This window comes from Tiliqua scincoides, chromosome 2, assembly GCF_035046505.1.
Source record: "Tiliqua scincoides isolate rTilSci1 chromosome 2, rTilSci1.hap2, whole genome shotgun sequence".
Taxonomy (NCBI): Eukaryota; Metazoa; Chordata; class Lepidosauria; order Squamata; family Scincidae; genus Tiliqua; species Tiliqua scincoides.
The window spans coordinates 18,649,827-18,677,292 of NC_089822.1; the positions used below are offsets into that span (position 1 = coordinate 18,649,827).

At 44.7% G+C, this 27,466-nt stretch overlaps 1 protein-coding gene across 1 annotated transcript; it reads left to right on the forward strand.

Moving 5' to 3' along the window:
• The first annotated feature begins 901 nt into the window (after window positions 1–901).
• ZNF131 (zinc finger protein 131) lies at window positions 902–27,197 on the forward strand. The gene is made up of 7 exons (XM_066616521.1): window positions 902–995; window positions 10,858–10,996; window positions 12,090–12,191; window positions 13,525–13,669; window positions 15,759–16,447; window positions 20,471–20,601; window positions 25,400–27,197. Exons 2-7 carry the CDS (start codon window positions 10,873–10,875, stop codon window positions 26,048–26,050), a joined length of 1,842 nt encoding a protein of 613 aa, XP_066472618.1. The 5' UTR covers window positions 902–995; window positions 10,858–10,872; the 3' UTR covers window positions 26,051–27,197.
• Window positions 27,198–27,466: the final 269 nt, after the last annotated feature.

Below are 27,466 nucleotides of genomic sequence, written 5' to 3' on the forward strand. Positions count from 1 at the left end.
GATAGGATTGCAGCCTAACAGCCAAGCCTATGCATGTCTACTCAGAAGTAAGTCCCATTATACGCAGTGGGGCTTACTCCCAAGACAGTGTGAATAGGATTGCAGCCTAAATGCTAAAAACCTTGTTCGCTAAATGCTTAAAATTGGCTGTACTTGTCGTAAGAGGCGACTGAACAGCCACCGGGTAGATGGGACTCGTCAGCCTGGGAAGGCAGCTCATCTGAGAGAAGGAAAACTCTGATCCCAAACCTCCACTGCCTTGTGGCTACATCCAGTTATGGAAAAGGCTTCAGGAGTCAACCTCGAGGCAAAATCCGGAGCCGGAGTCCCTGAGGCAGTTCATGGCTGAACACAGTCACGTTCTGGCAACTCCTGCGACACTGCTGGAACCAACCGTATTGGCTTCTGCCTTTCCGTTGGACCATTTCAGCGATGTGGAGAGGGGGGATTTGCTGCATGGGAAATAGTCTATCCTCCATACCTACTTTACCCAGGCTTCGCGCACTGTTCCAGAACACTATTCAGAGTGCGATACCATGGTCTTCCGAGACTGAAGGATGCCAACAACAAATGCTTATGAGAAACAAGATTTAGGTCACAATCCTATCCACACTTCCCTGTTCGGAAGCCCCATTGACTATAATGCGACTGACTTCTGAGTAGACCTGCCTAGGCTTGGCTCTTAAAGACAAGAGTGACTGCATCCATGGAGCAAGGGCTGCGAGAGTCGCCAAGCAGGGAAAAAACCACCACTCCCAGCATGCATTTCGCGAGCTGGAGGCTGCCGGGAGGCCCAAAGTGGGCGCCTCCCAGCATGCACCAGGCGCCCTGCCAGGTCCAGGAGGTCGCCGAAGCCGCCACTTCCGGCGCGCGGTGCAGGACGGGAATGCGAGTAGCGCTATCGGCCGGCGCCTGCCCCGCTTTTCGGCGAGCGGGCGGGCAGGAAGGCGGTAGCGGCGGCCGCGCAGACTCTGCGCGGCGGGAGGCGCCTGCGGGTGAGTGTCTCCGGGAGGCGTCGGGGCTGCTCGGGGCGGGCGCCCCTCAGGCCGCAGCGGCGTCGAGAGGGGAGCGATTTAATGCGCGATTTGATGACGTAATAACGGCTCCGGAGACGGGGCGCTGAAAGCGCGCGGGTCCATGCGCCGGCCCGCATGGCGTCCTTCCTCCGCGACGGCCCTCGGGCCTCCCGCGCCGTCCCTTTCCCCCTTCGGAGCCCCTTCGCCCGTCCGAGCCCGCGTCGGTTAGGCCTTCCGCCTGGCCCGCTCTGGCCGCTCATTGGCCTCCTGCGCCTCCTCACGGCGCCGCAATTGGCTACTGTGCTGGTGATTGACGGGCTTGCCCCCCAATGGGGTCATGGGTTGAGTGGTTTCTCCAGAGGAGGGCCCTTTTCAGCCCTCTGGCGCACGATTGGTTGCTGTGCTGCTGATTGACGGGCTCGCCGTCCAATGGGATCAGGGGCTGAGTGGCGTTTCCAGAAAGGGCACGCTTCAACCCTCTGGGGCATGTGGAGGGGCAGGAGCAGCAGCACCACCACGTTGAGTGGCACCCTCAGGGCTTGTGCAGGCGCATCCACACTGGCCTGGGGCTGAGCCCCATTCAACACAGCGCTTCCCTTCTCTGGTTAAACCTGCCTCTCCTTGAAGAACTAAAAGTACTTTTTCATTTATGCACTTCCGTGGCTTGCTCTTAAAATCTCCTAAAAGAGTTTAGTGTGATTAGTCTGTGGAACTCCCTGCCACAGGATGTGGTAAGATAGAGAGGATGGCGACAGATAGAGAGGGGTGCTCTTTTCCCTCCCGCACAACCCCAGAACCAGAGGACACACACTAAAATTGAGTGCCGCGAGAGACAGGACAGACAGAAGAAAATGTTTCTTGCCCAGTGTGTAGTTAGCCTGTGGAACTCCCTGCCACAGGATGTGGTGATGCCCTCTGGCCTGGATGCCTTTAAAAGGGGATTGAACAGATTTCTGGAAGAAAAGTCCATCACAGGTTGCAAACCATGATGGGTATGTGCAACCTCCTGGTTTTAGAAGTGGGCTACCTCAGAATGCCAGATTCAAGGGGTGGGGGGCAGCAGGATCAGGTCTCTTGTTGACTTGTATGCTTCCTGAGGCATCTGGTGGGCCACGGTGAGATGCAGGAAGCTGGACTAGGTGGGCCTTTGGCCTCATCCAGCAGGGCTCTTACGTTCTTAGAGCACATTGCCATGCATTACCAGGGCAAGGTCCTAGCCATCATTAAAACAGTTTTCAGTGTTTCATTGAGGGAATGACGGTGTGTGCAGTAGATTTTATGTTTTAAAAATTGGTCACTTGGTTCAAGTTAAACCAAAGACATAGTCTGGTATCTTCATGGGGGGCAGGGGTTTAGAAAGGGTAAATAGAATGCCAGAATACTACCTCAGAATGCCAGATACGAAGGAGTGGCAGCAAGATGCAAATATTTTGTGATCTTGTTTGCTCCCTGAGACATCTGATGGGCCGTTGTGAGATACTGGGAGCTGGACCAAATGGGTTTTTGCCTGATCCAGTAGGGCTTTTCTTATGTTCTAATCATCTTCATACAACTGCCAATACCTTTAGTGCAGAAATTCTTTCCATCAGTCATTCTGAACATTAAAAAAAGGAAAAACGGTTTTCTTCATCCTTAAAGTGGTATTTTCTAGGGTATTTTAAGTGTATGCTAGAGAAAAAGTCATGTGTCCTGAACTGCTCTAAGATAGTCATGGATTTTAAAAAAGGCCAGATCCTATATCCTATATAACTAGAGAACATTTTGGGACATGTGCAGTTTTTTCTGCAGGGCTAAAGGAAAGCTCTACCCATAGAAAGTTCTACATAATGCTTAAAGGTACATGGGCCCTGATCTCCATTGTATTTAGGGCCAAATCCTATGCAACTTTCTAGCACCAATGCAGCCTTAATGCAACCCAGAGGTAAGGGAACAAATGTTCCACTCCCTTGAGGAGGCCTCTGTGATTGCCCTCACCACCATAGGATGGACCATACACCACATTGGCACAGCTACATCAGCACTGGAAAGTTGGCCCAATCTTATCCCTCATTCTATTGATAAGTCACCCTCTCTGCAGAGCATCATTATGGACCAGTACAGCTGCAGGCAACTTAATTGCTCCTGGTTTAGTGTCTGTATTGCTTTAGGATGCATATTTGAGGTTGCCCAATCTGGTGTGCTGCCTGATCCTATTGGCTTGGAAGTAAGGCCCACTGTGCCTTACTTCCAGTTAAGTGTGTTTAGGGTTCCACCTTTTAACCTGGCTTTATGTACTTTCAGTCAAAGTTATTTCAAGGTGTATCTAACTTGTCTTACCAGTGGAATTATGCCCCTTCTTAAATTTTGACAGTTTCTTGTCTGCTTCCAAATTCTTCACATGTTTCTTGTCCATACTGTCAGAAATCTTTATGGCTGTCAGGGCAACAGGGGAGGATAGCCCTTGCCTTCCTGATAGCAGGGTGGCATGGGAGCATAGGGAGATAGCACAAGAATCAGATGATCCCAAACAGAGCCAAAGAAGCAGACACAGGTTTGTTTGTTGCAGAAGCATGTATTGGTAAAAGGAGCAGACAGAAGAGTAGTCAGTCAGGCAGTACAGAAGTCAGGGATACAGAGAGGCACAGTCACGATAAGCAGTCCAAGTCACAGAACAAACCATCAGCACAGCACACAAAAACCTCCACCACAGGAACCCACACTTGGTTTCTGTTCTTGCCCCCATATATACCGGGGTCAGCCAAACAGAATAGGGCGACCTCATCCTCACTAGACTGTCTTGTGACCCTTTCTGATTGGCTGTCCAGTGGTTCATTGCACCACTCCACCACAGCCTATGTGACTCTGCACTCATCTCTCCCCAAGTCATGTGACTCCAGCTGCAACAGATGCAGCTGATTGCTAATCACACACATACAGTGCAGCTGCTCCTTCGTTTGCATTTCATACCAGGCCTGGACATCAAGGCCCTTCCTGCCACATCCTGGCTTACAACAATTCAGGGCCTGGGATGTCAAAGGCCTGACAATGGCCTTACTCCTCTTGACTTCTGCTCTCATATACCAATACATTCCTTTCCATGACCTACATTTCCCCAGCTCCATCCCTCACTGCCTTGGTACTGCCATGCTCCGTCACTTCCTGTAATGATTCTGTCCTTTTTGTCTCACTGCCCCTGGGCTTGGAACTATCTCCCATAACAGTTGGCACAAATTGTAGTTCCTAGTCCTTACAGAAGCTAAGCCTAAATAAGTCTAAACTAAAATAATTGCATAGTCTTCCATATCCCTGCTGCCATGTGCCTCTTTTTCCTCTGTCAAATATTAGATTGTAAGCTCCTCTGAATAGGAATTTCTCTTCTTATAGTCTATAAAATGTTGTGTGCTACATAAGTAATAGCACTATTCTGAATTACTTAAATCTGGGATCAAAAGAAGTGGCATTATGCATTATACCTGCCTTGGATGAGGCTGGGCAAATTCCAAGTGTGTCAATGCCAGATGAGTACCTGGAAACAAATGAGTGCTGGTACCTTGGAGTCTGAAAACTTGATGCGGGGTTGACTCCTCCATGTCTTACAGTGTCTCATATAAAATCAAGGTTGGTGGCAGCAAATTTCCATTTATGCAGTTGAGAAATTCAGATGGCCTCAGGCCCTGGTCTGCAAGTACATAATGCAATGATCTTGCTGAAGTTAAGCAGTTCTGTGTGGCATCTGGATTGGAAACTGACTCTGAACTCCCATGCAAACTACCTTGAGTTTCATTGTGCCAGAAAGGAAGGATAAACATAAAAAGTTCACATGCATTCTGTATCACAGGCTGCTTTGTTTGTGTGCATGTGCAAAGGATGGCATAGCCGACTTTCTGTTTTACTGCCTGCCAGTCACCCCTCTCATGAATGCCTACAGTTTAGAACTGTTCAATTGCCTGGGTTCCTGTGACCTGGTAACTCCCAGAGGCATGCCAGCTTTTTGTGCCTCCACACCCTTGGTTTTAGGGTAGACAATAAACTTATGTTGCCTGCGAGCCAGATAAATATGACTTTTCTTTAGCTTTCCTTGATGAATAGTAACTTCAAGTGGGAGGAGGACAGGGAGACTTGGTTGCATGTCAGGAATTGCATTCCTGTCTTGCAAGGCATTCTGGAGCACGACCTGTCTTTTTCTGCCATTATTCTATTCTTTTTCAAGTACCTCTAAAGGTCCCGTTGAGTGTCCCTGGGAGTACGTGAATACCAGGTTGGGAACCACTGTTTTACTGGTATGTAGTTTACAGTGCACTTACTTTGATAGTGTTTACAAAAAGGTGGTGAAGACCAGAATTTAAAAAAGAATAAAAATGTATCTTATGATCTTTTATTATGTTTTTAATAAATTAGAGACTACAGTTCTTAGGTAACAATTAGTGGTAGGTTATTTTTCAGGATCTGGCCTCGGGTAAAATCTCTAGTCAGACACCCCCCTAAGTTCAACCCCTGACTTATCTGAGGGTCATAGAAAATTCGATGATTTTTGGCTCAAACCTGCCCTCGACTTATCTGTGGGATGACTTATAGGCAGGTGTCTGTGGTGAGTGGAAAGCGCCCCCTCATCCCCCCTTAGCTGCACAATCCTGGGGATCACATTGCTGCCCTAGCCCATCCCCTGCAAAGACTTACTGAGGACGTAAAGCTCCCTCAAAGCTTTACTGATCTAGCAGTTAGCACCTATCTCCTTGCTCCCACTTCACCCTTTAAATGGACACTTACAGTTAACTCAGGGCTTCTCAAACTGGGGCATTGCAATGCCCCAGCATGAGGGCCCTGAACTCTTTCCCCTTAGGGGGGAGGCAGTAACATGATCCTGGGGATCGTGTCGCTGCCTTCTCCCCACCGCCTTCCCTGCTGTCACATAGGCACTTACTGCGGTCCTCAAACTCCCCGAGAGTTTGAGAACTGCAGCTATAACTCCTTGTTGCACCATTCAAGGATAGCCCAGACAGAAGGAGGGTTCCTTCAGAAAAACCTCCCTCCCACGTTCAAAGAGAAGTTCTAAATCTAGGGATTCCCCTTACTACAAAAATTAGGCAGCCTGGGAGGCATGGTAGCTCCCTCCCTCCCAAATGAACTGAGATGAGGCAGGCACCATAGCCTTTTAATAAACTTCTGATGTTTTTTTTAACTGTGTGGGGATCCCTGGAGTAGTGTTAAGAAAAAACTAGACTCACCCTCACAAAGGGATTGCTTTGGATTATGTATAATAGTGTTCTTCAACTTTGGACTCGTTACCCCAGTGGGGTAGTGACGCCTCAGTTGTGGGGTTGCAGCAACTTACGAGAACAAAATAGGTTGAAGACCAGTGGACTAGAGCACCAAGAGGTAAAGAGGGAGGCATCTGGTATATCCCTTCAGGTACAAATCTAGTCCTGCTCAGCTTCTTCGCAATTGTGGACTTGAACTAATAGCCAGTTGTGAACTAAATTCTGCAGAGATGCTGGAGTTCTGTTCACCTTATTGATAACAGATAGTCTGTTGCACAGAATACACATCTTGGGCAAAGACTACTAGTCGTACATGGCACAGAGCTCTTCACGGGATGCAGAAGATGACAAGCTGGTTTCTAACTTGGCATCAGTGAGTTGGGAAGGGGTTGTCATAAATGGGAAGATGTTCACTGCATCTTCCCCTCCATCAGTCAAGTGATAGAATCGGATAACGTTCTTTGACATCTCAGCTTGCTTAATACAGAGTCAGGTCTAGGATGAAGCATATTCTACATATGATACACTACCAACGCAAAACAAATGAAAGTAATTGGGTTACACATATAGTGAAGAATTACTAAGTATAGTTCAAAAACGGCAAGTGGCAAAATAAGCCCCACAAGTTCTGAAGTTCATGAAAGACTGTCTATTACACTGTTTTCTTTCCTGGAATATAACAGTTTGTAAACCTGGAGAGTTAAAGTTTTCTAAGAAGCGTATGATTGACATTTTTGGTATGGTATGGCCACCACAGTGGTCCATCATGAAGATGGCCTTTCACTTGCATACAAGATGGAATGTAGTTTCTTTGTCTGGGCCCTCCTGCAACATGTCTTCCTCCAATGCCTTGGTCCAAAGCACCAGTGTTCAGAATAAAGGGTTTGTCTGAGTTTGGGCCTTGCAGGATAGGGTAATTGATGAGGGTGGCTTTCAGCTATCAAAGGTTTACTGACACTTGGAGAACCACATGAGCTTCGTTGGGTGATGCTTTTTTGTTGGGTCAGTACAGAGGTGCAGCTATCCTACTACACTGAGCGACAAAATGCCTAGAATAGCCAGTTAAGCCTAAAAATGACTGGGCTTACCATATTTTTCGCTCCATAAGACGCACCTGACCATAAGACACACCTAGTTTTTAGAGGAGGAAAACAGGAAAAAAAATATTCTGAACCAAATATAGTTTATTAAATATTTTATTACACTAACAGAATAACATTTGAACCATGTAAAGTGAACAGCAGTCAACAATGGCATTAAGAACCATTATCACTGTCATTAACAAATGGGGAGACTTAAAGGTTTGAGTACTCTAGTTTTCTGGAAACCCCAAGAACTCATCATCGCTAGAGTCAGAATTTATGAAGCTCACAAAAGCAGGTGCACACAAATAGGGGATCACATCATCTTTCTGCTACAATGATGTTCTGCCAAATTCCAATCCACTGGGCCTTGTGCCCGCTTAAGGCTGATCAGTCCCCCTTGTGCAACTCACCAGTGCAGCAAGCAAAAGTGAGTCCAGTTCTAGTCCACAGATGCCAAGTAAATCAGTCCCATCAATCAGAGTTGCCAAATCAGAGTCCAGAGCCAATAAGCCAAATTACAGTCCAAGGTCAGGTTCCAGGTAGGTTAGTCAAATCCGTCAGGGTATCCAAGTCCAGTCATAATCCACAGTCAGATTCCAAATTCAATAAACCCAGTCAGTCTCCTCTCCAACCTGCACTCCTTCAAAACTCACAAACCCTTTCTGCCTCAGGTACTCCTTATATCCCTGAGGGCCCTATTGCCTTCCAGTGGCTGCAGCTGTGCAGCACACTCTGCTGGATGCCCAGGCCTTACCCTTAAAGGGGCCACTGCTGACACCACATCTACCTCCTCGACAGTTCTTCCGTGATTCCAATACAAATGAACAAGTGGAAAGTCCAACCACAACTTGAATTCTCAAGACACAACAAACCTCTGGATTTATGGTGATTTACCTGAGGCTTGTGCAATAAGCAAACACTGGCATTCTGACCAAGGAGACAGTTTTTTCTTTCTGATGGGGGGGGGGGGCGGCTTACATTCAGATGCTGGATGAGGTGAGTGAAAGCGCCCCTCCCCTGCTGTGTGAGTGTGTGGGGGGGGGCAGAGCATCTGTGTGCGTAAGAGAAGGGGGCAGCCTGTGTGTGTGTGAGGGGGGGGGGGAAAGTGTTTGTGTTGCAGAGAAGTTGTGATGCTCCAGGCTTGGGGTGGGGAGAAAGAGAGGCTGTGATGCTCCAGGCTTGGGGGGGAAGAGTCTGTGATGCTCCAGGCTTGGGGGGGGGGAAGCAAGAGACTGTGATGCTCCAGGCTTGGGGTGGGGGGAAAGAGAGGCTGTGATGCTCCAGGCTTGGGGGGGGGGGGAGAGAGAGGCTTTCCTGGGAGTAAGCCCCCCTGACTCTAATGGGACTTACTTCAGAGTAGGCATGCACAGGATTGGGCAGCGAGACTGCCACCCCACCCACGCTTTCCTGGGAGTGAGCCCCAGTGACTCTGAGACTTACTTCTAAGTAGACACGCAGGCTTGGGCTCCCTCCAGCGCTGCCACAGTCCGCGCCGGCGCTGAGGGAATGCAGGAGCCCCCCAGCCAGCTCAGCCTCTGATTCCCGGGGAAGCAGAGCAGAGCAGAGCAGCAGAGCGAGGGGGCAGGGCTGGGGCGGATTTTTTTTTTTTTGCAATATTCGCTCCATAAGACACACACACTTCCCCCCCCCCACTTTTTGGGGCAGAAAAAGTGCGTCTTATGGAGCGAAAAATACGTTATTTCTTGGTTTGGGGAGCAGGCCAAGTTGTAGATAGCACCTACCTTGGCCAGCAGAGGGCACATGGATCCCTGTCCACCAGACACTTCTTAGCTTTCACTGTCAGCATTGTGGATTTCACTGTCAGCAATTTGGATTCTTTGGAGCACTGCTTGGAAGTTCTCAGAAATCAGAGAATATAGCCCCTTCAACCCTATGCATGACAAAAGAGCTTAACCCATCTGAAAACTGTTTAATAAGTAACCTGAAAGTGTCTTGGGCATCACAGAGACTGAAGAGCAAAATGTTCAAATATCCTGTGTGGGTTGTAAAGACAGATATCTTCCTGGCTGCCATGTCTAAATGGAACCTGCCAGTGACATTTGGTCAGTACCAGCATAGTTACAAATGTTGTCGTAGATCAAGGCTAACAACTGAGGATATTTTGTAGCTTATCAACACAGTTGGTTATTCAGTGGGTCTTCTTGGGGGAATAGAACCTTCCCAGTTGAGCTCTTCCAGTTCCAGGGTCTCTGAACCTCACTCCTGTACAGAAGGAGAAAATCCTGGGTTGGGATGTGGCTTAGCAACCATAAGCAATAAGAGTTTGTATAAAATAAAAGAGTAGTTGAAGTGTGAGGTCCCAGTTATTGGAATAGTAATGGTCATACTTTTTAATTGGGTAACATTAAAGCTAACCCATTACTCTCATGATGATAACGCAGGGACACAAGATGCTTCACCATAACACTGGAAAGAAAGTTAGTGGTGAAGTCAGCTAGAACCTTCAGTGACCAGTTCTCAAAAACTTGTAGGAAGGAGTCCTTGGGACATAGCTTCTTAGTTGATTTTGCTTAAAGCCACTGATTCTGGATAATGTGGAAATGGATAATTGTTAAGATACAATACAGTATGCCGTTTGAGGAAAATGCTGTTTTCCCAGGGTGCTTTCTTGGCCACCTGCTCTCAAGTGTCCATGACAACCCTTTGGAAAGGAGCATCAGTGATTGGCAAAGGCTGGAGAGATGCTGTTGCTTGATTATGAGCTTTTCCCATTTCTTGGAAAATCCTGCAGAACCTTGCATCGTTTTCCACACCTTTCCTCATTCTTTCCCAGTGAATCTGCTGTCGCAGTCTTGGTACATCCCAGCCCAGCATATCCATTTGAAAAATAATGTGCTAAACATAAGTTTGTCTTTGAGATGTTGACCCTTCCTGGTGTCCTTTAAGAAGGCGCTCTGTATAAAAGTCCATTAACAAACACAACTGATGCTTGTTGGTGAGATGAGAGGAGTCATTCTCTGCCTCCCTCCTAGCATTGGCTAGAGGTAGATCTGCCTGTTGCTGCTCTGGGAATGCCATCAAATTGGTAGCTGAATGACTCAGCAGCCCTTTCAGGACACTGAGGCCCCAATCCTATCCAACTTTCTAGCACTGGTGCAACCACAATGCAGCCCCGAGGTAAGGGAACAAATGTTCCCATAGTTTGAGGAGGCCTCTGACTGCTTCTTCACCACAGGATGCAGTGCGTGTCCCATTGGCACAGCTGCACCGGCACTGGAAAATTGGATAGGATTGGGCCCTGTGATGGAAACCTATGATGGAAACCTCTGTGATGACAAAAAAGTCAGAAACAGAAGAATTCAAGGATTTTCACCAAAGGTGGTCTCTCCAAAGATATAAAATCATGTTACAATAGCATTACTCAATAGTTATGTCTTTCTAGCTCAGAATACCCATTGCTGGAAAATTTCCCATATGAAGTAATTCATGTTTGTAAATTATTGCATGATTACGAACTTCATGTTTATGAATTCTTACTTGATTGGTGGTGATTTCTAGGTAAATTTCTTAGCCATGGAAGCCGAAGAGACGATGGAATGCATTCAGGAATTTCCAGATCATTATAAAGTAATTTTGGACAGACTGAATGAACAACGAGAGCAGGATCAGTTCACAGATATCACTTTGATTGTGGATGGTAGGTAGTGGTGCAAACTCGTTTACTCTTATTCAGAGACACACAGTAACAACCTAATCCATGTAAGCCTTAAACTAGTTCAGTTTTGATGACATTGGAAGGATTAATTCAGTTGGAGTCTGAGTAGCCTATTTCATCTAATTTTTCTTTGCAGGACTGAATTCCAAACCAACATGCATAGTAGGGTGCTGCATGAATTTGTCATAGGTATAGTAATCCTTCTATCCACAGGGGATATGATCCAAGCCCTATCCCAGATACCTGAAAACCTCAGATAGTAGTGAACCCCATATAGTACAGTATTTTCAGAGGATGGGCTATAAGATCTTGAGAAGTCCTGCCTGACTAATGAGCTGGTTGTCTGCTTCCATGCTTACAGCTGCTGAAGCATCTCTGGGCTGGAGAGTGCCATTGGGTGAGGCACCCAGATCTACTGGGGTCCCTTCGGGGAGAAGGGCGGGATATAAATAAAGTTTATTATTATTATTATTACTCTTGAGGAGGGAAGAAGAACTTTCTGTAATTTTTAAAATATTTTCAGTCTGCAGATAAGTGAAACTAGATACGGGGCCCGCGGGTACTGGGACAGGGGCTACAGCATAGGAAGATGAAATATTTCCCTACTTCTTTTGTGATGTATACCATTAATCTTTTGAAAATAAGGTCTAAATTGTGGAGGATTCTTTTGGTTAGAAAGTGACAGCAATAAAATCCAAGGACATGAAAGAGAAAACAACCCTCCTTTCCTCCCCCAAGCTACAATGGAAAAGAAAGGTGTGTTTTGTTTCTCACACCAGCACTTTTGTAGATGGTATTGACAGTTCCTCACTTTGGCCTCACCTGCTGCAAGTGTGGAACAGGAAGGAGAGAAACAACCTGATCGAGGAGCTACCATTACAATCACAGGTGGCTAGCAAGCCAAGCCAAAACTTGTGTACCTCTGGTCTATGGTGAACAATAGATACTAAGTTTGATTTGTTCTTAGTCTTTGCAGTAAATAAGGCTGTTGATTTGAATGAGTTCTCTCTAAGTCTGAATCATTTAGCACACTGTAATGTGGGGGTCTTACATCAGCTTCTTTTGTTCTTTCCAGGGCACCATTTTAAAGCTCATAAAGCTGTACTTGCTGCTTGCAGCCAATTTTTCTACAAATTCTTTCAAGATTTCACTCAGGAGCCTCTAGTAGAGATAGAAGGTAACTGGATGGTCTGATTGCTTCAGAATTGTTCTATAAGAAGAATAACAAAAAGATGTAAATGGTTTCATTGCTGATACCCCTTGCCCACCTAGTCTTCCTGTCATAGTCTTAAATATTAAGAGATCCTATGTATGCATTGTTGTATATTGGTTTTGAATGCACTAGTGGATCACAGATTTTAGTGGGAGGGGAGAGTAGATAACACAAGACTGAAGACAACCCATTGTTCTGGATCAGGGGTGCCCAAACCCCCGCCCTGGGGCCACATGCGGCCCTCGAGGCCTCTCAGTGTGGCCTCAGGAAGCCTCCAGTCTCCAATGAGCCTCTGGCCCTCTGGAGATTTGTTGGAGCCCACACTGGCCCGACACAACTGCTCGCAGCGTGAGGGTGACTGTTTGACCTCTCACATGAGCTGTGGGATGAGAGCTCCCTCCACTTCTTGCTGTTTCACGTCTGTGATGCAGTAGCAGCAGCAAAGGAAAGGCCAGCCTTGCTTTGTGCAAGGCCTTTTATAGGCCTTGAGTTATTGCAAGACCTTCATTCATTCATATAAGTTCGTCTTTAATATATTCATTTATGTAAACTTATTCAAATTTTAAATGTAAATTAATTCTTTTTTTCCCTGGCCCCTGACACAGTGTCAGAGAGCTGATGTGGCCCTCCTGCCAAAAACTTTGGATACCCCTGTTCTGGATGATCAGCACAGAGACTATTGAGTTTATTCCACGATAGCTAAGTGGAACATTCCATATTTAGATAAAATAGTTCTCTGTTTATTAGATGCTGGAGACGAATGGGGGTGACAGCTCCATCATGTGGCTCTCCACTGTTGTAGACAAAATGCTTTAATAAATAAAGCATTATTAATTAATAACTAAAGCATTTTGTCTTGTCTCCAACAGTGGAGAACCACAAGATGGAGCTGTCACCCAGTTTGTCTATTTAGTAGACATTGAACCTGATTCAACAAGATGGTTCTTCTGAAATGATTATCTGGGTATTTGCCAGCACACTGTTTTTGGCTCTTCATGTAGAACAGCATTTTTCAACCTTTTTCCTCTCACGGCACATTGACAAGGTGCTAAAATTGTCAAGGCACGGTATCAATTTTTTTTACAATTGATAAGGTGCAGTGCACTGCCAGCCAGGGGCTCACATTTCCCTACTAATAAACTCCTGCAAACTTCCTCCAAACTCTCACAGCACATCTGTAGACTATTTGCAGCACACCCAACATGCCACAGTACACTGGTTGAAAATAGCTGTTGAAGAATGAAAGAGCTTTGCTTCTGTAGAGTTCATGCTTTTTTTTTTTTTTTGCCTTAATCAGGTGTAAGCAACATGGCATTTCGTCACTTAATTGAGTTCACCTACACTGCCAAACTAATGGTCCAAGGGGAAGAAGAAGCAAATGATGTCTGGAAAGCAGCTGAGTATCTTCAGATGTTAGAAGCCATTAAAGCACTTGAAATCAGGTGAGTGTGGGCGTACAATATCTTGGAAGACACATGAAACTACCTGTGTCAATCTCTGATGTTCCAACCAGATAATCCTCTCCTGGCATGAGTTAACTTTCCAGGTTCATTAATACAGCAATTAACTTTTGAAATATTGCCTGACAGTAACAGAGCCCTATCCTTAAGGGCCTTTTCATTTGCTACATAGTCAGTCTTTGCTACCTAATGTATGTATACGTGTGACACACAAGTTTGTCCATTTTTACATTTCATGTGTATATTGAAAACACCTGAGAGATGCATCTAAAAAACACAATGTTTGATTTGGCCTAAATTAAAGAAGGGTAGAAAGAAGTCCGTTTCAGGATGTTGGGTACATTCAGGTCATGTTACAAAGCAGCTTACCAACCAGCTAGGGCAGTGTTTCTCAGCCTGGTGGGTCATGACTCACCAGTTACACAAACACTTCCCCCGTCTGTTTAAGGGGCGGTGGAAGAGGAGAGGCAAGGAAGCGATCCCCAGGATCGCGTCCCTAAGGTGGGCAAGGGTGGAGTGCTTGCATTTACTTGGTCTCAGTCAGGGCTGCTGGAGGCTGCAGGAGGTGTGGGGAGCCCCACATAGCCCTCCTCAGGGCTCCCCGAGGCTTGGAATCTTGAAATGGAGAGATTGCAAAGCACTTCCTGTTTGCATTGCAATCACTCTATTTCAAGATTCTAAACCTTGGGGAGCCCTGCAGAGGGCTGCGCGGGTGTCCCTGCACCTCCTGCAGCCTTTTGCAGCCCTCACTGAGACCAAGTAAGTGCAGGCACCACCCCCTTCATCCCCTTAAGGATTCGATCCTAGGGATCACTTCCCTGTCCTTGCCCCTCCCCCACAAAGACTTAGTGAGGGAGTAAAACTCAGACCTCAAAGTTTGAGAACCACTGAATCTGGGGTTATGTGTGAGTTTGAAATAACATGCACTGAGGATGTGGTGTGCAGTAAGCTATTTTGTAGGAGTTATGACATCAATTTACAGTTTTCATGTACAGAGAGAAATTATGGTGACAGTCAATTACTGTTGCAACTTGTTATGAATACAAGACATGGTCTTTGCCTGAAGGACTTACATTTTGTCCATATGGCACACAGTGCATTTGGACAGAGATGTCAGGACTTATGATGGCATAGCTTGGGTAGAGCTAACTGGCTTTAGAGAACTCTGAAGAGGTGGTTTAAGAAAGCCTTTATAGAAATAGTGTGATTTGTGAAAGAATTTGAGGAAAAGAAAGGTTGCCTGACTGGTAAGAGGGATAGGCCATTTTGAGCACAGGAAGGAGAAAATAATGAAAGCATGAGTGGGACATGGGAACAAAGAAAAACAGACTGGCAAAATGGAGAGGGTCAGACTGGAAATGGGGGGTGGCTGAGAGCAGGGAGATGACTTGAGGGAGAGAACCTTAAATTGCAGAATTCTCCAGGGGTCAGTGCTGAAACTGATAAAAGACCAGTTCAAAAATTTTAGTAGATATGAATATGGAGATGACTGTTTTAAAAAACACAAAAGTGATCCTCTCAGAATTAAATGTGCTGTGAATCTGTTCAGTCTTTGAATTTGTTGTTCTTCTGCCACAAAAGAGAACACAGAGTTTTTCACACAATCTCTGGAGGCTTGGCCGGTCTTCCAGGAGGCCATTTGAGAACTGGCCCTGATCTGAAGGCTAGTGATTGGAAGCTGCTGATTTTGGTAACTATCAAAGGCTAGAGTCCAGAAATGGTTGCATTGAAACCAGTTGGACTGGTATAAGAGAACCTATCTAGGACTGAGATGTCAATGAAAATGCCATAGTATGGGTTCTGAACTGGTGCAAATGCTAGTTTCTCAGCCATGGTTAAATGACTTGAGGGCAGGCTGCAGGACTGCAGGCTCCTTTCTCGCACCCCATTTCGTCTGGAATGCAGATTTACACCACTGGGTCTAATTGCACTTAATGGTTATGTTCAGCAATAATAACCACAGTGGCACTTAGCCAGAGATTGCAGTTAAACCCATTATTTAAAGCCAGCTTTAAAGTGGTACTTTTTGAATCTTTCTGAATCTTTAATGTGCTTTGTATGATTGTTGTAGGAACAAAGAAAATTCATTGCCTCTTGAATCAAGTCAGGCAAAAGATAAAACTAAAGCCAAAAAGAGGAAGATAGCAGAGACCTCCAATGTTATCACGGAAACATTACCCTGTGCGGAATCAGAGCCTGTGGAAATCGAGGTGGAGATTGCAGAAGGGGCTATTGATGTGGATGAAAACAACATTGAGACACTGGAAGAGGCAGCTGCTGCAGAGCAGTCTATAAAGTACATACGGACTACGGATACTTCAGACGAGTCTGCTTTGGCCCTGCTGGCAGATATCACCAGCAAGTTCCGACACGGAGAGAGAAAAAGTGAAATTCAGGAGGAATGTGAGAACATTTCTGATCCAACAGGCAAGCAAATGGAAGGCATTGAGATCATGGAACTCCAGCTGTCGCACGTCAACAACCTCTTCCACTGTGAAAAGTGCAACCGTTCATTTAAGTTGTTTTACCACTTTAAGGAACACCTAAAAACGCACTCCACTGAAAGCTACAAGTGTGATCTATGCAACAAAAGGTACCTGCGTGAAAGTGCGTTGAAGCAGCACCTTACCTGTTATCACCTTGATGAAGGTGGGGCCAACAAGAAACAAAGACCTGGCAAAAAAATACACATCTGTCAGTACTGTGATAAACAGTTTGACCACTTTGGACATTTTAAAGAACATCTTCGGAAACACACAGGTAACTTGTTATGGACTTGCTACATCCTTACTGTGGTTCCCTCTCCTGACTGTTTCGTAGTACTTTGCTATACCCTTAACTATTTTATGGTTAGACTGAGTTTAGCACTAACCAATGATGGTTTTACATTCTTAGCCTGAGCCTGAAGTTTGTGCATTCTCCTATTTCCTTAAATTCGTAGCCTCCATTCTTAATTCAAAACAAAGCACAAGTTGTTGTGACCAAATCTAGGACATTGCAGTTTGTTCTAACCACAGTTTATGAACAAGTGAGAAGTACTTTTCTGGTCTGATATTGTAGCTTGTTCATAAACAGTGGTTAGAACAAACAACCACAAATTGCAGGTTAGCACAAATTAGGAACAGAAGCAGCAGCTCTTCCCCACCCACAGAAAGGAGAGAGACAGGCACGGGAGGTTGAGCTTCATGCTGATAATGGTAAACTGTGGTTTACTGTTTGAAGCTGGTTCTAGAAGATTTGGTGGGTCTTCTGCTTATCACTAATATAATTCAGTACATGGAAAGAAATCCAGTACTGCAAAATTGTGACCCGACAGTCATATGAACCTCTGTGAAGGACCTCTTGTTTTGCCTATGTGGGTGCAATGAATGGCTTATGGGCTGTGGTTAGATTGGTAGGTCATCAGCTGTGCAGATTAAACTTTAAATCTCATTCACTTCAAGGGAAATATAGGAGGCACCTCTGCAATTGTCAGGGTTTACACATGTTAATGAATTGAATTTTAATGCATGATAACCAGAGCCTATACTTGAGCAAGAATCTTTTTGGAGGACTCTGGGAAGTAGGGCAAGTTTTGCTCCAGTGCTTATTTTCTACTTGCATGTTTTATTTTGTTAAGCCCTGAGTTGAGTCAGCAGCACCAGTAAATGCCTTTACATCACACATCAGATGCATACATTGTGACATTAATTTGCAATTAGCTTGCATTAGCTTGCAATTATTTTTTGCAATTTAAAAACAATGAAATATTTTTATGTGAAGGATCCATCAAGGGAGATTTGTCTGTAGGAAAAGATTAGGAAATCTCATATTGCCTGAGACTGACTTAAATGAAGTTTACTTCAGGGTGATTCATCCAGTCAGTTTGACTAGTGGTTTTGTTATGATTTAAAAAAAAATTATTTTTTTTTTTGATGGTGATTCTGGTGGCTGATCTTGTGACTACTCTGATGTATCACAATGGTAGCTGTGTTCTGGAAAACCTTGACAAAACCTAGATTGGGCCAGGATGTAGTGAGACATAACCTTAAGGTCTGAGTGTTCAGGGATGATATGTCAAAAAGGTCATAATGACATGAGCAAAGGTCCGTCTAATCAAACTTTCCATTTCACCATTGTCACCCAAATGATACTAGGAAGTTCAGAAATGGGGCATGAAGAAAATGCCCATTTCCTGTTGTCTGTCAACAGCATCTAAATTGGAAGTATGTTCTGAGCATGGTAGCATCATCCTTTGTGTTCTTTGCTATCTTCACGGTCTTGTACTGACATTCTGGTGACGCACCTACAAGATTTCCACAACTTCTCCAACACTTTATTAGCAATGATGGGACTGTAGAATGTTTGTTTGTTTGTGTCCCAGTTTTCTCCCACACCAAAGGGGACTGAAGGCAGCTAACAATAAAATCAATTCAATATTATAAGCAATTAAAAGATTAAGGGTGCAATCCTAACCCCTTATGTCAATGCTTTCCAGCACTGGCATGGCGGTGTCAATGGGGCATGTGCTGCATCCTGCAGTCCGGTGGCATTCATGGAGGTCTCCTCAAAGTAAGGGAATATGTGTTCCCTTATCTCAGAGCTGCATTGCACTTATGTCAGTGCTGGAAAGCACTGACATAAGGGGTTAGGATTGCACCCTAAAACACTTTAACACTTAAGTGTTATTGAGGCACAAAAGCATGTAAGTGTTGCATTTATAAAAGCAAGAGATTGCAAAACATAATTTATGGTTTAATGGAGAGTCTTCTTATTACAATAATACCTTGCTTTTTTGTCTGATTAAGGACCAGAACATGGTCTAAAGTAAAGAATGAACGAATGTTAAAGCATAGCCTTATTTGGCTTGCAAATTTATTTTGCCTAGCAAAAAATGTAAATAACTGACTTATGTAGCACAAGCAAGTGCATGCAAAATCTAAAGAAACAGAAATAAAAGTAAAATAAACATAAGACATCTTGGAAGGTTGGATGAAATCAGACAAAAGAGGAAATCATGGTGGATGATGGTTATCATGGCTGAAAGTGCCAATTGATGAAAGTCAAGGGGATGATACTCAGGGTACGCTGTATGTGGATGCTGCTAAAAAGGACGCATGCCTGGTGGCTTCAGTTCATCTGCCTGGAATTGGGAAAGAATAGTGTAGATCTCTGTGGCAAAATCTCTGGTGATGTTGGCACTGAGGAATTTGGACCTCAGAATTTGGACCATTTTTCTAGCTCTGTGTCCAGTTCTGCATAGTAGTGTAGTATTAACTTTAAATGTTAATAAGCTAAACTTTTAAAACATGGAGAGTTTAACTTCTGTCCATGGCTACATGTGTTCACAAATATGCTGCATAAATAAGATAAAACTGAATATTCTAATTAACCTTGGCTTTGGGGGTGGGAGAAATAGGAAGAAATAAACTGTTGAGAGGGATGGAAAACATAGAATGGGTAGGGGAATGTATGGAAATGGGAAGGCAGGAGATTGGGAACTTTAAAAGGTGTCAAAGCTTGTTGAAGGAGAGGGAGCAAAAGAGAATCTTAGCAGAAAGGACCCAAGAAATAATTATTTTTATAAAGTGCTATATTTTAACATGCATTTTAAAGATGCTGAAACTCATGCTCACAGCTTGGAATTCCACCCCCTCACGCATTCTTAGAAGTTGCATGGCCCACTGGGTGGAGGTGGACAGGAGTGGGATAAAACTAACAGTGAGCACCACATCAGTCGTACCAGCCCTTCCTGTGTTCTCCACCCAGCGTGCTGCAATTGCACTCTGTGACTTGGGCAGAGCTTGCCAGTATAAGTGGGTGAGACTATTCCTATGGGCCTTTGATTAGAAGTCATGCACAGCTTGGTAGGATCACAGCAGCATGCAAATCTCCATCTGTAGGTAAACAACTCCACCCATGTTGCATGGTGCTTTTGCATCACAATGCACAAAGCCACAGTTGGGTCAGAGGCCTTGAATAATTGGGCTTTGTCTTGGTCCTGAACTGTCAGTTGCCAAACCAAGAGTGGCAACAGTTTCACTATTCACAGATCATAGAATGGACCTGGGTCCAGCTACAATTTGCTATTTGACTGTACAGACTTTCAGTCAATCCAGGTACTGATTGCCATTAACAACCAAAGTCTGAGAAGATAGCATCATATCTTCCAGCAGCGGGAACAGTGAACAATAGATCATTTTGCAATGCTTTGTAGCCAGAAATAGCAGCAGCAGTACTTAAGACTCCTTTTGGCTTCCAAATCTTCGGTGTCTGCCTGCTTCCACAATTTTCTCCATAAATCATAAGGACTTGGAACCTGTGCCCTTTATAAAAATGATTATCTAGCCCTGCCCTAAGGATGTAATCTTGTGCATTCTTACCTGGGAGTAAGCCCCACTTGACACAGTAGAACTGACTTCCTATATGTGTTTCCAAGTTGGCATGCATAACATTGGACTGCAAAAGAAATTGGATAAATACATGGGTTGATAACCATGTAGATGTTCCATTTGGAGAGCTGGATAATGTTCAGGGATATTGCTACACTTGTGAATGTTCCTTCAGCAGTCTAGCTAGCCAGCGTTTCAAGCCAGCTGAGCTAGACAGATCTGATCCTACACTGGAATCCTAGACTGTAAACTCTAATTCTTGTGCTCTGATTCTGGAGCATTTGGATAGTTGAGGTTCAGAGACAGGGCAGCCGTTTTGTTCTTGCTGCAAACTTGCCTATCCCCGAAGTGTGCCGGTTAAAGGGGTTGAAGGATTTGCATTTTCAATAAATGTCTGTGCTTGCCTTGGTAGGTGAAAAGCCATTTGAGTGTCCAAACTGCCATGAACGTTTTGCTCGGAACAGCACGCTCAAATGTCACCTGACGGCGTGTCAGTCCGGCGCTGGTGCTAAAAAGGGGCGGAAGAAACTTTATGAATGTCAGGTATGTAGAATGCCGGTCCAGTTGGCTGAATTTGCAAGTGTCGACGGAACCTGCGCCAACTCCTGGGAGGATCTGATCTCCAGCAGGGCTTTCTTGAGCATAAAACGGCAGCCAAGTGTCTAGGAAGGGATTACTACAGGAATATGGTGTGTTAATTCCACAGGACTCTGCAATCAAATTTGCAGGCACAGCACCCGTCCATTATCAGAAGCTGAGATTTATGAAAGCTTTCCTCTGGGTTTTCTTTTTCCCAGAGAAGAGCTCTTCAGGGATTACAGGGAAGGTGCTGGTGTAACACTCATCGCTGGTATAACACCCATTCAAGTGAATAGGCCGGTCTGGGAGGGTCGCAAACGTGCCATAAAGCATGTTTCTGCCTCCTTGGGGGGGGGAAGTGCCAGCCTGTGGAGCCTGACAGTTGGCCCACATGCACTGACACAAGCGGAAAAGGTAGGTGTGGGGGGTGGGGAGGTGGAGGGAGGGAGGTGTTCCTGGGCAGGGGGAGGGAGGGCGATGGGCTGCCCCAGGGGCAGGCTGGTGGGCAGAGGGAGGCGGGTCTGGGATCCGGCAGTTATGCTGGATCCCAACCCCGGTCCTCGGGAGAATGGAGTGGCTTCAAGCTGCTCCGCTCTCCTTGGACTTGTGCCACCTCAGGAGGTGGTGCAAGTCCGAGGAGACCCATTGTGGCCAGCAGCCCTTACCCAGGGGTAAGGGGAAAAGTTTCCCCTTACCTCTGGCTAAGCCACTGCTGGCCACAATTCTGCGCTGGATACAGCGCAAGCCTCCTGGCTTGCCTGTTCCAGCGCAAATTAGGATTGCACACTTGCATATCATTACATTTGAAGATACAGCAGTGTCTGAACTACTTGTATATCTGGAGGGAAGGACTGCAAACACGTCTATATCACCATTTCCCAGAACAACTCTCGAGAACGGGATGGCCAAACTTTCTTAATGTAAGAGCCGCATATGATAAACTTCAGATGTTTGAGAGTCACAAGAGAGATGCTTGAGAGCTGCAATATTTAAGAAGTTCTTAAGTATTGACTTACCATGAACATTAAACTTGCATTTTAATCCAATGGACTCTCAGTTTATACTTAGTAAATAATCATAAAGCTTGAAATTGTTTTATTTACCTATTATATTAATTGTGATGCAAAAAGGGGCTTAGCCAACATATTTCTGCAAGCGACACAATATATGTTAAAGTCGCGGCTTGGCCACCCTGCTTTACACAGTATCTCTTTTAAAGTCTAGTTTGGGTTAGGATTATTCCCCTAACATGCTTGATAACCTCTAATGTTCTGCTTAGGGAGGACATTGGAGCAAGACTTCATGGGGAGGAGAGATATTGGTGCAATCTCCTGCCCCCTCCAGGTTTTCTTGGATCGGAGATTGTGCCAAAATCTGCTATATGTCTTGGATGACCCTTTGGTTTCCTTTTGCTTTTGAGAGAAGGTCAGAGGAAGCTGGGGAAATGGACTAGGCCCCAAGACAGTGACTGTGTGATAAGAACCACTGTATAATTTACCCTGTGATGATATTTCCTTTAGGGTAATGTTGGCAATTTAAAGTAATGATCACATCTTTGTGTAACACACCTAAGCTAGATCCTTGTTAAAGCTTCTAGGGTGTCACCCTGGGTCAGTGAACCTTCAAGATTTGCTTCCTGATGTCTCATTAGAATAAATGTTACTTATAGAATATGTTGTTTTCAGTCTTTGTTTTTGGAATTTTGCAGAATATTCTCTATTCTACTACCTTGCCAAGGGTGGGATGCACCCACAGCAATCCTTGGATGGACTTGAATTTCAGATAACACATGATGTGCCAGCTAGTTGCACTGCATCATGCTGTAGCATTTAAATGATACACTGACGAGCATAACTGTATCATGTTCAGCATTTAAATGATACACTGAAATCTATATAGTTATATCTTGGGTTATAAATTCAGTTTGGAAAGATCCATGGGAATGGACATGTGCTTTGTGTGAGGAAGATTCCAGGTTCAATCGACATCTCCAAGTAGGGCTGAAAAGACTCTTGCCTGAAACCCTAGAGAGCCGTTGCCAGTAAACATAGACCATATTGAACAAGAAGCACTAAGGGTCTGATGGTGTAAGACTGTGGTTCTCGAACTTTTCCGGCTCGAGCCTCCCCTGATCCTTGTGGCCATTGGCCACGGCTCCCCATTACAACACCTCACCTCAGTTACCCCCAAAATGGGGATAAAGGTGTTATAATTATACACTAGAAACAAAAAAACAGCTGCCAGTACTCTGAGGCTGCAATCCTAACAACACTTACCTGAGAGTAAGCCCCATTGAACAAAATAGGACTTACTTCTGAGTAGACCTGGTTAGGATTGTGCCCTGAGTTTGTTAGCAGCATACCTGGAGGGTTTGGGAAAGGGAGGGGGGAAAGTGATGAATTTGCAGGAGGGGAAGACTTTGTTTTGTGTGTATCTGCTAATTGCAAACTTATGTAAACTGAGACCTAGAGACTGTTTGGCTGCAATCCTAATCTCACTTTCCTGGGAGTAAGACCCATTGAACACAATGGGACTTACGTCTGAGTAGACCTAGCAAGGATTGTGCCTTTTGTCTTGCAATAGCAGCCAACAGAGTACCCCCCCCCCCCCAAAAGGAGGCAGGAGGAAAAAGGGGAATGGCTCAAAAGGATTGGGGATTTTTATTTTTAATCAATTTTTGGAGACAAAGCCATCAAGAGTGGCTTTTTTTCTTTTTTGAAGAGGGAGGAATAAGAGAAAGGTGAGGATCCTGGGTTAAGCTGACACAGACCCTATGTAGGTCTACTCAGAAGTAAGTCCCATTTGAGTCAATGGGGCTTACTCCCAGGAAAGTGTGGAAAGGATTGCAGCCACACAGAGTAAGATTACAACTCACCCCAAAGTAGATGGGGGCTGCTCACGCACACACTGCCAACATGCAGATGCTATCCCATTCCCCCCCAGGCAAGATGGACGGATGCAGGCTGGGGCATTTGGACACCCCCCCCCCCGCACTAGGAGCAGGCTGGCTCCCTCCTTCGCTGAACTTACTCTTCCCTCTCAGTTTGAAGCCTGTCAGGAGCCCTGTGCCCTGTGCTGATGAGATGCAGCACCTCCACACTCCTCTCCTCCAGCCTTGTCTAATCCCAGGATGCCCAGGGCGAGGGGCACACTGGGAAATGTAGTCCCTGGGGCGAGGTTGCACATGGAGATAGCTCCATGATGAGATGCGGCACCTCTGCCGATGCGCAGCCAGCCTTCTCTCCCACCTCCCCCCACCATGTTTCACACGCCCTCCCAGCCTCACACTGCCCCACCCACCTCTTTCACAGCTGAAGAAAAGCAGCAAGTCAGCAGGTGCAGCTGAGCAGAGCAGAGCTCTGCAGAATCAGCTGCAGCCACCTCTCTCCCCAGATGCCTCAAGATGCCCCTATCGGCTAGCCACGCCTCCCTAGGGAGGCGGGACGCACAGATTGAATACCTCAGGTGTAAGATAACCTTATACCTTTGACTTAGTGCGTATGACCTAAGCTAATTGGGTAACCCCTGCTAATTGGGTAAGAGGCACTTTTTCAAGTGGGTGCTCCTCTTTTTAGCAGGGGGAGAGTAACTGGCCCACCTCACCCCAGCACTGTCTGTTCTAGTGGCTGTCTGCTGGTATTCATTTGCATCTTTTTAGATTGTGAGCCCTTTTGGGACAGGAAGCGATTTAGTTATGTGATTTTTCTCTGTAAACCGCTTTGTGAACTTTTAGTTGAAAAGCGGTATATAAATACTGTTGGTTGGTTGTTGGTTGGTTGACCTTCAGTAAATAGTACCGTAAAAAGTAAAAATAGAAACTGAATTGCAATAGCACAGTTTAGGTGAACAGAGAAACCCATAAAATACCTGAAATTTTATAAGAGATGTATAATTTAATTTTTTTAAAAACTTGTTTTCAATAGGTGCCAGAAAACTTGGTGCAAATTCATCCAGTTTATTTCTATATCTTGCTATGGAGATCATCTGAAGTGAGAGCATGGTGCATTACTGAGTAATAACTCTGCAGGATATACAGTACAGCGGGAGTTCAGTATCTACGGATTCTATATCCATGGATTCGCTTATCCACAAATCGGATCCGTAGGCCATCCCACATGTGCCCCCTTTGGAGGCAAGGGTAGCTCTGCTTCCCTAGCCTCCAGAGGGTTCTCTGACCCTGACAGTAAAAAAAAACCACTTCTGGTTTCTCCATGAAACCAGAAGTGACATTTTAAAGGAGTTTTAAAACCCCTCCAGGGCTGCCCTGAGCCTCCTAATGCCTTATAAGTCATTAAAAACTTCACTTCCAGTTTCACGGAGAAACTGGAGGTAGTTTTTGTTTTTGTTTTTTTACTGCCAGGCTCAGTTTGAGCCCAGCAGAGACCACAGACAGACGTCCGTGGCCTTTGAGAACCTTCTGGAGGTGAGTTGAGCAGAGTTACCCTCGGCTCTGGAGGGTGGGGGGAGGTGTTGGCCTGTATCCACGGTTTCACTTAACCTTGGGAGAGGGGGGTTCCAGAACGGAACCCCCACAGATACAGGGGCATGCCTGTACAACCATAATTTTTAACCTTGTCCCCGTTAACTTTGCAGCTAGCTGAATAGGCGAGTGTGTAGGTGATTATATTCTGAGAATTATTGTGATGGGATTCTGTTTTGAGACAACCTAGATCTTTAAAGAACTGAACTAAAAATAATGATCAGATGATGCATAATGAACTTTGGTTAACATTCTTAACTGCATTGTCTCTTGTTCTTTCAGGTCTGCAACAGTGTATTTAACAGCTGGGATCAATTCAAAGATCACTTGGTAATACACACAGGTGATAAACCCAACCACTGTACCTTATGTGATGTGTGGTTTATGCAGGGCAGTGAATTAAGGAGGCACCTGCAAGAAATCCACAACATTTCCGAACGAATAGTGACTGATGAAGTTATTTCAGTGGACAGCGATCCAGTGGCATCTATGACTATAATAGAGCAGGTGGAACAAGTTCATGTGTTGCCTGTAATTCAGGTTCAGGTGGATCCAGCACAAGTGACTGTGGAGCACGTGCATCCAGATTTGATACAGAATAATCAAGTAAAAGGTGAACAAATAGCAGAACTGCAAGAGCAGGTAGAGATAAGCTACTTAGAAGTGGAGCATGTTCAGACTGAGCAAGGAACTGAAGTGCGCATGGAGGAGCTGGACGTGGACCACATAAATCAGTTACAGATGGAAGAAGTTCAGGCACAGCTTATAGAGGAAACTGATCTAGAACGAGTAGAAACAGGACATATGGATCAAGGAGAGCTGGAAGACAGTGTTCCTGTTCAGGTGACTGAAGAAGAGGCACACACAGCAGATCATGCCGCTTTAAAAACTCAGCCAATAGTGGAGGTGCAAGAGGAGAAAGTGGAGACCTAGGAAAAGCTGATTGCATGACTTGTGATTTGAAAAATGTAATACCAAATTATTTTTGTTAATTTTCTTGTTTGACCTTTGTACCACCAATAGGCAGCTCTCTTGTGCTGATGCCCTTAGGGAAGTGGACAGGTGGACCAAAGTTTGGATATTTGATTAAACAGCCCTTCTTGTGTACTTTGGGGGGAAGGGTAAATCCCCGTCGTTAAAAATAAATGCATACCATGGAACAAAATATATTCTGGAAATGGACAGTTTTGTGTGAAGTTTAATTGTAACGTTTCACTAGATTGTACCATGAGGTTCTGCTGTTATTGTGAGACGCTTCTGAAGCAAGTCCTGTTTTCCCGTCAGAGGTTAAAATTGTAAGTTTCCAATGTTTGTATCTATCTGAGGACAGTTGGGTGATTTGCTTAGGACCTGCAGGTAATTTTTTTTCTTTCCCCCCTCAGTAATTTTCAGTAGCTGCAAGCCTTGGTTTGTTTATGTTCATAAGTCTGACCACTGTCGCCTGGGAATCGATTGATATGGAGGTAGCGTGTGCTAAAAATTCTGTGTTTTCAAAAAAAGGAGAGAAACCCTTGTGCCTTTTCACAGCTAGGTAATTAAACTTCCATAAAGCTTTTAAGGATATTTACAAAATGAATGCAGAAATGACAATGTAGATATTGCTGTATAGTGCTTTGTAATATTTGCTTATAATTATCAGCTACCCAGATGTGGTGGGGTGTGTATGTTTTTTTGTTTTTTTGCATTAAGTAAATGGGGGAGAAAACAGATTCAACACTGGCAGGTTTTTTAAAGGGCCAATTATAATAGGAAAAATTCAACTGTGCCTGTAACAAGGTATGAGTTGGCTGAAAGATTGCACTGGTATCTTATCACCAGATTTTTATTTTTTAGAAGAAAAAAAGGTACATTTTATATTTTTAAAAAATGCATTTAAAAGTACGGAGTAAATGTGTTGACTCAATGCATCAGGCTACTGTTTTATTATTTAAACTTTTTTTTTTTACCATCTTCAGAAAAATCTTGTGCTTAAAAGATTTTTAAAAATCAACTTAAAAGCCATAGGTATGAGTGTGTTAACTGTGGATTTATACAAGTAGGAGTGTAAATATTTTAATCAGTATTATTGGACAATAAAACAGTACCAACCACACAAGTTATCAGTTACTGCAGTATCAGCTTCTTCTGGAATACAGATTCTTTCTGGTTCTGACATGTGTTACATAGCAGTAAACCTGAATTTGTCACTGAGTAGTCAGTCTACAAGGAAACACAACTGGGCGTGGTTTTTTGACAGAGATACCTTGATGAGCTCTGTGTTTCAAATCTTGTCGGCCCTTTCCCCCACACTTTACATTTTTATGTGTGCATGTAAATATTATGAATTCTGTGATGCTGTGTATTTAAAAT